The 10,291-nt window shown below is 52.4% G+C and overlaps 1 protein-coding gene across 3 annotated transcripts in view; it reads left to right on the top strand.

Annotated features, from left to right (window-relative positions):
- The first annotated feature begins 953 nt into the window (after positions 1 to 953).
- The window catches only part of WWC1 (WW and C2 domain containing 1), a 73,782-nt gene continuing 64,444 nt past the window's right edge, over positions 954 to 10,291 (top strand). Inside the window, exon 1 of one of the 3 annotated variants that reach the window (XM_087760149.1) lies at positions 954 to 1,285. In XM_087760149.1, coding sequence (XP_087616275.1) covers positions 1,167 to 1,285 — 119 coding nt within the window. In that variant the 5' untranslated portion in view covers positions 954 to 1,166. The remainder of the gene's footprint in view (positions 1,286 to 10,291) is intronic. The other 2 variants (XM_087760148.1, XM_087760151.1) reach the window with 2 other exon arrangements.

The raw sequence follows: 10,291 nt of genomic DNA, 5'->3' as shown, positions 1-10,291 counted from the left end.
CGCTGCGCGGGTCGCCGCGCCAGCTCACGGCCTGACCGCGTGCCAGGGCACGACCGTTCACCGCAACATCTTGTCGCGACCGTTCACCGCGACATCTTGTCGCGGGCGGCCTGCTCAAGCCTGCGTTGCCGGCACCTGGGGCAGAAGGCTGGGGAGGGCACGTCCTCGGCGCTCCTGCCGCCTCGCACCGTGGCCACGCCAGAGCCAGGGCGAGGGCGAGGGCGGAGGGCTCCGACCGGGGCCTTTCTCGCGCTGCCCTCACGTGTTTTGAGAATCCCGCCTGCTGGCGATCTCGCCCTGTACCCACGCACCCGGGGCGCGGAGCCTTCACGCCTGAGGCCGCACGGACGGGCAGGCCACCGCCGTCACCCCCGCGGGCTCCGCGCTTGAGCCACCCGACGCGGCCTGGCGGCGGCAAGCTGCACCCCCGCACCCCTGCCTCCCCGGGGGCGCCCAGCACCCGATCTGCGGTTTTGGCCGTCCCCATCGCGACCGTGTCCTCCGCCGCCGGTGCTCCCCCGCGGGGGGCCGAGCCGAGCCGAGCCGCGGGCCCCGGTGCGGAGGGGAGCGGCCCTGAGGGCGGTGCGCAGCCCCCCGCCCCCCTCCGCCCCCAGCTCCCGCCCTGCGCCGCGCCCGCCCCGCCGGCAGGGGGCGCTCTCGTGCGCGCGGGGCGGGGCGGGGCGGGGCGGGGCGGGGCGGGAGGGCGGAGCATTTAAGAACCGGCGCCCCCGCCCGCCGCGCCCGAGGGGGCGGGGCCGAGCCGAGGGGGTGGGGCCCCGCCGGGAGTCGCCGGACCGCCGCCGCCGGAGCGGGAGGAGGAAATGGAGGCGTGAGGGGCCGGGCGGGCCGCGGTTCCCGCGCCGCAGGGCTGACCGTGGGTTCGCCCGCCGCCCTCCCCGGACCGCCCCCGCCTCGGCCCGGCCCGCCTCAGCCGGCTCCGCGCCCCGCCCCCGCCGCGGGCCCGGCATGTGAGGCTGCCCGGCGGCGGCGGCGGCGGCGCCTCCCTGCGCGGCTGGGCCGGCGCGGCCCCCGCACCGCTCCTTGCTGCCTGCGGGAGGGGAGGCCCGGGCCGGCCCTGCCCTGGGGCCGTCTCCCCCCCCACCCCCGCCGCCGTCCCGTCGCGGAGCGGAGCGCTGGATGGGGCAGCGCGGCCGGCGGTGGGGACGATGCCGCGGAAGGAGCTGCCGCTGCCCGAGGGCTGGGAGGAGGCGCGGGACTACGACGGGAAGGTGTACTACATCGACCACGGCAGCCGCACCACCAGCTGGGTCGACCCCCGCGACAGGTGGGCGGCGGGGCCGGGGCGGGCGGCGGGGGCCCCTTCTCCCCTCCCCTCCCCTCCGCGGGGGCACCGGCGGCAGAGCCGCGCCTGCCGCCCCCAGCGCCTCTTCCCCCCGCCCCGCAGTTGCCCCCTCGGCGGCCGCTGCCATCCCTCGGCTCCAGCCTGGCTCCCGCTGGGCTCCGCGGGAGGGCAGGGCCGGGCCGGGCGGTCGCTTCGGTCCCGGCGGCCCTGGCAGGGCACTGGGCGCCTGCTCGCTGCGCCGGGGGGAGGTCGGTCGGTCGGTCAGTTCGGTGGTGTTGCTTGGCCTCTCATCTCCCTGCCCACCCGCTCTCCCGCCTCCAGACATCTTGCAGACCTGCACTGCGCGCTGCCCCCAGAGCGGGAGGGAAACGCGGCTGGCATCGGCTCCGCCATCGGGAGGGCGGCGGGGCGGGGAGCTCCTCACCTCACAGGCTCCTCGCCCCCAGGGCCACCCCGCAGGGTCACCTCACAGGCTCCTCGCCCCCAGGGCCACCCCGCAGGCTCCTCACCGCGCAGGCTCCTCGCCCCTAGGGTCACCTCACAGGCTCCTGGCCCCTTAGGCTCCTTGCCCCGCAGGGTCACCTCACAGGCTCCTTGCCCCCAGGGCCACCCCGCAGGGTCACCTCACAGGCTCCTCGCCCCCAGGGCCACCCCACGCCGCCGGCGGCGGTGGCTCAGTGGAGTGGGGAGGGACGGGCAGGACAGGGTAGGGTCGGAGCGGCGTCGGTGGGTCCTATCCTGCCTCCTGGCCCACCTCCGCCAGCGGCTGTGAGGCCTTGGTGAGTGTGGTGATGAGGGAGGTCACTGACTTCAGGGTGTGTTTCTGATGGCCCTGTCTGCGTCCTGCTTGCTCCGAGGAGCTCTTTCCCTATATTGCTCACTTTAAAAAGTGAGAGAAGCAGAACACAGTCTCTGCTGTTCAAGACCCAGGTCATTTTCCAAGCAACACTGTCCTAACACGTTCTGGCTCCATGCTCGAGGCAGTTACAGTAAGCCCACATAGGCATGCAGGCGGCTCAACTAGCTATTGAAATGAGAAGCGTCTAAATTTCACATTTAATGCTCTGTTAGTTGAAGTTCCTGGACACAGCAACTCAAAAATCCATCTCGATGAGCTAGAAATTCCAGCAATCCGAATATATGGTTTGTTGTTGATAAATTTTACATACTTCACCTGTCTGACAGTGGGTGTTTTCCTTGTTACGGGGCAGCTCGTGTAATTTCTGACTTTCTTTGCCCTTCTTCCCCTTGCCCCAGCAATCAGTTCTTTGAAGGGGCCACCAGTGGTGGTGGGATGTCAGTACTTTACCTTCTTTCCAGTTCTGCTTCAAAGGTTGGGTTTTATTTTTTTTGTTAAGCATGAAAGTGAGTGGTGGTCCAATTTTACAAGATTTCAAGGAATGTTCTGCATTCAGGAATAATCCTTGTGTATACTGTACGCAAATGTAACCTGCTGCTGGCCGGGGGTTTGGAACTCGTTTTGAGGCTTCTGTTTCGGTAATGTGGTCAAGAAGAGCAAACAACACGGTTGTTTCAAAGTGTGTTTTTAACCTGCAGAAGCCAATACAAGCTTAAATTAGGAGTGCTTTCCTGGCATCTTTATTTTGTTACAGAGAATGAAGACAAGTAAGAAATCTAATAGGCCTAATAGTGGCTTCTAAAAATTCTCTGTCGGTCCTTGGTTAGTGATTCAGAAATGACAGAAGCACCTGAATGGGTGCCTTATTTACGCATGTGTACTGAGCTGTCGCAGAAACATTACCTGCTGACCACTGTTACAGGAGAATATTCAAACACGTACTGATAACTCCTATCACATGACTTTTGTTATGCACATAGAAATACACCTGAATACACATGGCCCTGATGAGCTTTGCATCTGAGTCATCTTCCAGTAGGGCTACCAAGAAAACAAGCTGAATTACACATTCCCCCTGAAAATCCTCAAGGTTTTGAAGAGTTTATGGGTCCAACACTAGAACAACGATGTGACACAGCATTTAGTCATCACCTGGGGGACCCTGTGCTTGCATGAGTTGAAACCCTGGTCTGACACAGAGGAAAGAAATTTCTCTTTCAACTGATTACCACTGTCTGTGAAAGTCAGCTGCTGGGGAACTTCTGATCAGCTCAAGTCATAAGATAACCGTTCCCTGTGGTAGTGAACTTGGATTAACAACGCACTCATCATTGAGCTTCATCGGTGTATTTTAAGTTTAAATATTTGTAAGCCTAGCCTTTTACAAGTCACCTTTAAAATCGCTGCAGCTGACAGGTTGGTTTGTGTATTTGCTACAGTGCTCTCTGTGTGCTGTGCTCACACATGCTGTCAGTGAAAAGCCATAGATATTAGGAAACACAGCTGTAAAACTGCAAGTTTGAGGGATGTGGAGGAAGATGTATGTGTTAGTGCTCACTCTGAACCCGGTGGCGTCTCAGTGGGACCGTACCTTTGTAGTACCTGACCGGTTTATTCAGGGAGCAACAACTGGTGGCTGAAGATAGGATGCAAAGGTTTTTAAACCTTCCCTAAATCTTTCATTCTAGCTTAATTTAGTGGAAATAAACATGAGCAGGGATAACATCTAGCTTCAGGGCACAGGCTTGCCCATTGTTTTTGTGACACCAGCTGGTGTCAGGTTTGCAGTGGTGCTAACTGAGGTTGGTGTGCTGGGGGCACGCGGGGAGGGGTGTTGGTGGCAGGGGGTGTAAGGTGGGACCTCAGCGGGCCTTGGACTGTATGAAATCAAAAGCTGTGCTGGTGAAGCCAGAGGTTTTCCAGCGCTGGTGTAAGGTGTGACACCAGTCCTGCAGATGGGTAAGAGGGGCCGTTAGACCGTGCCAGTAGGAAGTCATTGGCACCTGGTAGCATCTCGCTCTCCTAGAGAGACTTGAGTGATGCTCAGATGGCTAACATCTTGATTGAAGCAACTGCGTGTCAGAGCAGTTTTACCTCGTGCCTTTTAAGGGTATACTAGACTTCAGGGCAGCCCTGGGAAGCCTGTGGAGGTTAGAGCAGTTTGGGAAATCATCTAAGGTAAATAATCTGAAGAATTTTGTGACTCAGCCGTTACTGTACCTGTGGTATGGTGTAACAGAAAAGAATCAAGGTACGTTGTAAGCAAGAATTTCAGGTTAAAAAGCCGTAAGGCAGTTCTAGTGACCAGGTGGGGGGAAAAAAAACCCTACTGTGTTTTTCCTTGTGTAAAAGGAAGCTCACGTAGCTGACTTTTTTGTAGATTTGTTTGAAATTAGATAATTTAGGACTTGGATACAGTGTAATGGGAGATCAAACCTTATGGAGCTAGGGGAAGAAGTTAGTCATTCCTAGTTTTAAAAGCAAGCGCGATCCTTCAGGTATGCACCCGTATGTACCATTTGGTAAAACACGCCAGAGAGTCATCCCAGTTGCTTTCTTAACACAGAGGGTGCGTCTGCACTGTAAGCTGCTGTGCTGATGACCAAACAGAAAATAAGAATGGTGTCTCAAAACATTAGCACTGGCTGCTGCCTGGTCTTAAACATCAGTGTGAAGGAGGAATTGCACCACCAGAGTGCCTCGAATGAGGTTTCTGCTGTCATCAGACGTGAGGGTTAGAGGTGGGTATCTGGGTTCCAGTGGGTGGGCTGTCCTCAGGTTCTTTACGCTGGATTTAGGGGAACCTCTGCTCTCCCTCAGACTGTCTTGGAAGAGGATAGGTTTTTTCACTTCTCCTTGCCTTTCAACCCAGAAGCTTCCTGATTGCACTGAGGATTTGGAGATGCCTGATAACCTGTCCCACTCTGCAGTATTTGTGTTCTTGTACTCTTCCTGCTGGCATGGTGGTGTAAGCAGTTTTTTCTAGGTTATTTTAGATGGAGCTGACTGAACTTGTCATTTTACCCCAGTCACCGGACTCCTGTTGAGAGTGAAAGCTAGTGAAATAGGAGCACTTCTAGCTTAAGTTTGGTGAAGCTACCGAACAGCAGCAGATGTTTTCCGTTTTGGGAGGCAGCAGTGCCTAAGTTGATGGCCCTTCATTTCTTGAAGGCTCTTATTGATGTAAAGGGTTGGAGACGTTTATTAAATGAAAGCCCAGATTCTGCAGTTGCTCCCTGCAATCCCTTCCTACTCCATATGGAGGTTTTTCCAGTCTGAACCTCCAAAGTGGAGCTTTGGTAAAGAGAATTAGGGAAGAGATTTGCCAAGGTTCAGGGCCAATATGTGCCAATGTATGTGTTGCCACATGTAGAAGACCTTGTGCATTTAAAATAGTTAGGGCCATCTGTTTGCTCACGAAGATTCAGGTTTGCTGAGCCTGAGGATTTTACAGAAGAAAAGCCAGGCGTGTCATACAGTGAGCACGATCATCTAGCTATGCCCCTCTAGGTCTGCCTTCTAGGCTTGATGTGAAATACTGCCGAGTATTTTGTGTCTGCATTATTCTGGTCTTGAAGCTTTTCATCCCCAGTCTGCTCTGCACGCTTGGTCTTCAAACTTTCCATATTAAAGATGTAGAAATGTGAGCATCATGCTAAAATTTCATATGTAACTGTCCACTACTTGGATTATTTGCCTGTAGCATAGGCACTGGAATAACGCTAAATATAGCTAACTTAAATGTGGGAGTTCTCCAAAATAAAAGGACTAGAAGAAGGGAGGGCAATGAAAAGCAGCAAGAATAAAAGGAGCTGTGCTTTTCTGTAGATGAAAATGAGTAAGTCTAAGGAGAAGAGAGAAAAATTCTCAAAGATGGAGCATTTCTCTTCCCTAGGTTTTTCTTTCACCACTGGCAGCAATGCAGGTCATGCGCTGAAGGCTACTAGTTTGATGCCTGCTGTTGCCTTTCTTTACTGATAGCTAGCCAAACACCCTGTCATATATATGTGAATCTGCTGCTTTCTCATGTTTGCGTTCCCCAAAATAGCTGATTATTTTATAAAGAACAGGCAGTTCAGTGTGTGCCCATTGAAGCCGTTGATAACCATTTTCCACGAGTACAGAGTGAGTGACAGAAATGCAGTCTTCATAGTCATCTAAGTGCCGTCTCTGGGAACAGGTGTCTTAATGTGTAGGACTCATGCTGTTCTTACTTTTTTTTTTTTTTTCCATGGTAAATGAAAATTAATTGGTTTATATATAAGGAGACAAGGACAGCAAGTAAGATCATTGTGACACTTGAAATTTTTTTAATTTATTAATATCAAGAGTCTTCCAAGATGAATTAACACAGGCTGCACCTGTAATTGGAAAAAGTGGATCGGAGCTGAAATCAATCAGACCTCTTCAGTTATGAGAAATCAAACTTTATTGGTGGTTTTTTTTTTTTTTTTTTCCTGAGACTCCCCAGACAAACCTTGCGGTAGGATGTGCTGATTGCTTTGGAGACTGCAGGGACTGCCTTTCGAGCCAGTGTGCTTCCTCACTTGGGTAAACTCACTTCAAACTGGGCAGGGTAGCTGGAAACAACAGGTATGATGCTTTTTAACAAGGGCATCACCACTAAAGGTGTGGTACGCACACGTGTGTAGTGACAGAGGACGTTGGCAGTGACTTTAGAACTACTAAAAGCATTATTTTACCTTCCTTCCCTATGGAACATGAAAAAAACCCTTTGTTCAGCTCAGCAGCTTTTTAATGCATCTTGGGGAATTCCAAGTCTTAAAAGATCAGAATTGCTTTTGAAGAAATCTCTGTAAATCACATTGTTTAGAAATATGTAGGTTGAGCTTCATCTTCTGCTCTGGCAAGGTCATCTTGCTCACAAGATCAGTCCTTTAATTTTGCCTCAAAGACTCTGACGGCTTATGAAGTTAGTGACACTGCCACAGACTGGAAGCTTACTTGGCGAGGGGATCAACAATTTCATCCCTATCTAGGCCATGTATTTTCATATCAAAGTAGTTATCTTGATCTCCGTCCAGTGGAATGGCAGAAAATGGGCTGGTAAATCCCAGCAGATGTGGATACGGCAGGTGAGAGGTGGCTGCTGTGTTGGTCACCTGGGGCGGGTGCTCGGTGGTGTCGCTGATGGGGCACCTTCAGCTGCTGCTGCTGCTGGAGTGAAATTCCGTATCAGTGCAGGGAGTGAGGTCCAGAAGCTGGTCTGGCTGAAAAATGTTATTTTACTGCCTGGGTTTATTTGACAGAAACAGTTGATCCAGGTTGTGTATGCTCATGCAGAAACTCGTGCTGGCGTGGCTGGGGCTGAGCAGGAGGCTAGGAGGTGTGGGAGTGGGGCTGGCTCCGGCGGCAGCCCGGGAATGCTGCTGAGGGTGCGCTGGTGAAACTGTCCCCAGGCGCTTGACCTGGTCAGGCTCTCTGCCAGCCCAGCTGGGGAGGTGTTCCCAAAGCTGGAGGTGCTTAGCTTTGCCCCGTGATTTCTGATTGATTTTTACAGGAGGAGTGGATTTTCACTGGCTGGAGCCAGATGAATTCAGCAGCGAGACAGAGCATCTCCTAAAGGTGTAATTCACACCAGTGTCTTCATAGCTAGCACAGTTATGGGAAGATGAGTTTGCAACAAACTTTTCCACATCTGAACCTGACTTAAATTCCTCTAGCTTGTGCCAGAAAACTTATTGGAAGACATGAGAAGGCTTGTCCAAAAACGTTTAATGAAATAACTTGTGCATAAAGATGTGCTAGGTGGCTGAGGGTGGTCCTGCCGCTGACCTGCCACACTACCTTTTCAGACTGGGCTCTTATCTCAGTTACTGGAGGAATCTATTAGTAAATGATTGATTCATATTCTGTGCTCCTGAAGGTGACTGCACACTGCCAGGGCTAGCCTTGCACTCTGCTCAGCATGCCGAGGAGCGTCACCACCCTGCAATGCGTCCCTGCACGTGTTACGGAGACTCTGCCGACCTCGCTCTCTGCCAGGACTGAAATGTTCTGGGCTTGACTTGACGCTCAGTTGTGTCAAGTATAGGAGAACTTCAAGTCTTTCTCAAAGAGGGGGAGAGATCATACAGCTGGCTTGGGAAAGCCTTGCTGATGTTCTCCCTGTGCAGGGGCTGGCTGCCTGAACCTGGTGGCCTTGAGCGCCCCAGCAGCAGGGCAAGTGTTAGCTGAAAAAATAAATGAATAGAGGGGGTTGCAGCAGCTAGGCAAAGTTAGGTGAAGGTGTGTAGACTATTGCTACTACGTACAGATATGAGAGCTGTGTAGATCGACCACTTCCTTGGAGAAAAATACTTTTTATGCTGGCTGGTTGCCATTCATGAGACCTGTTCAGTAAGGTTACGTGCTTTGCTTGTGGTAATGAAGACTTAGCTTTAACTGCTCAAATAAAACCCAGAGTTCTTGTTCACAGAGCCTAAGGTTACTGCTCCCCCCTCCCTTTTAAGCTACATGCATAGATAATTGGCTGAACAAACATCAGACAAAAGTGCTCCCAATAGAATAATAACTGCTTTTCACTGCCACTCATCCAGTCAAGTGACATCTGGAAGACTCTCTGGATAGTCACAGGAGGTTTGGTGTGTCGCAGGAAGATGCAAAGAAGCCAAATCCTACAGCTGTCAGTATTCTCTGTTTTTTCATGCTTTTGGATGGGTTCTGCTGGCTTGGTTTGTTCTCTGTTTATGCTGGTACTTACAGCTTCCACCCCAGCCATGATGTTCTGCAACATAAGTACCCAACACATTTAAAAAGCAGATGAATTGCTTTCTCAATCTTACAGAGGTGCTGTGGGGATTAATTAGTTCTGACAAAGTGCTTTCTGGCTGGGATGTCAAGCTGATGGTTCAGGACTAATGGTATTGTTCAGTGAAACTATTTAATTCTCTTCAAATGCCTAATCACTGTTTTAGAAGAATTTACTCTGTGGAGGAAAGCTTTATTGATTTAAAGCACGCAATAAACAGTATTGATTTGCAAGAGGCAGTCATTCATATCTGCTCTATGCAGAGTTGAGATGTAAGGTGGTCACATAACTATCTTGAACTAAAATGTAAGTGAAACTATTGCTTAAATGACCCTGCAACAACTTGCAAATTTCTCATACGTGACTTGCAACTGCCTTCATACCCTTGTACTCAGAACAAGGGCAGTCCCCTGCGAAGGAGAGGGCTCTGCTATTTGCAGATGAAATCATCCTTCACAACCCTACCACAGGGAGGATGGCCTGCAGAAGAACAGCAGTGGCCAAAATAATCTTCTGGACCCTTAGAGCAGCACAGGAAAATGTAGGTAGCCCGAGAACCGCTCTATAAAGCTGTGCTGTGGATAACTTTGCAGTTAATTTTGCTCGTGCCAGGCATAACTTTTGATTTCACGTGGCATCTGAGCCAGCTGAGCCTCTGCAGCTGCTAGAAGACATGCTGGTGGCCCGGCTGCGCAGGCTGTCCCCTTGCCATGCGGCCTCCAAGCCATCCAGCACACGAACCCTGTGGGATGTCCTTTGAGGGGCTCAGGCAGGTTGGCATCACGGGCTGGCAGCAGCCATCAGTTGGACCGTGGCACCTAAGCCCTGAGTGAATGGGAAGAGTCATCTCACTGACAGCTTCATCCTGGACATTTGAAGTTCTCATAGTTGGACTGTTTGAAAGACTGAGTATGTTTTTGAGCTGCTTGTCCAAATTATCTCAAAGGGAATTTGGGTGGGGATGATAATGGAAAGTATTTGACTGTCACATGTGATGCAGCTCTGCAAATTATCCAGTCTGTTTCCTGTGAAGTGTCTCAGGTTGGTGGCCTGTCTTGGGTGGTGCTGGGTCAGCCAGCCTGATTCAGGCTACAGAGGAGCTCCTAGTAACCCCTTTGGGAGGTGGAGTTTATCACACTCAATTGGTAGAATCGGCTTGCTCTGCAGCTGCTGAAATGCGCGGGAGGAGGTGTGTGGGTGGGAGTGGGGTAGCAGGCAGCACCCCGGGCACGGGACAGGTATTGTCCCGGGCTGGCAGGGATGGGGCAGGCAGGCAAGGGTGCTCCTCGTTGCCTGCATTGCAGTAGCGCACCTGGGTGTTTCATGGTGCTCTAAAGCTGAAACCTCTGCTCACCCC

This window comes from Nipponia nippon, unplaced genomic scaffold (genome assembly GCF_047370975.1).
Source record: "Nipponia nippon isolate SJK-2023a ecotype South Korea unplaced genomic scaffold, ASM4737097v1 scaffold_21, whole genome shotgun sequence".
Classification (NCBI taxonomy): domain Eukaryota; kingdom Metazoa; phylum Chordata; class Aves; order Pelecaniformes; family Threskiornithidae; genus Nipponia; species Nipponia nippon.
The sequence above is the reverse complement of the archived record's forward strand: the minus strand, read 5'-3'. Positions and strand labels throughout refer to the sequence as shown.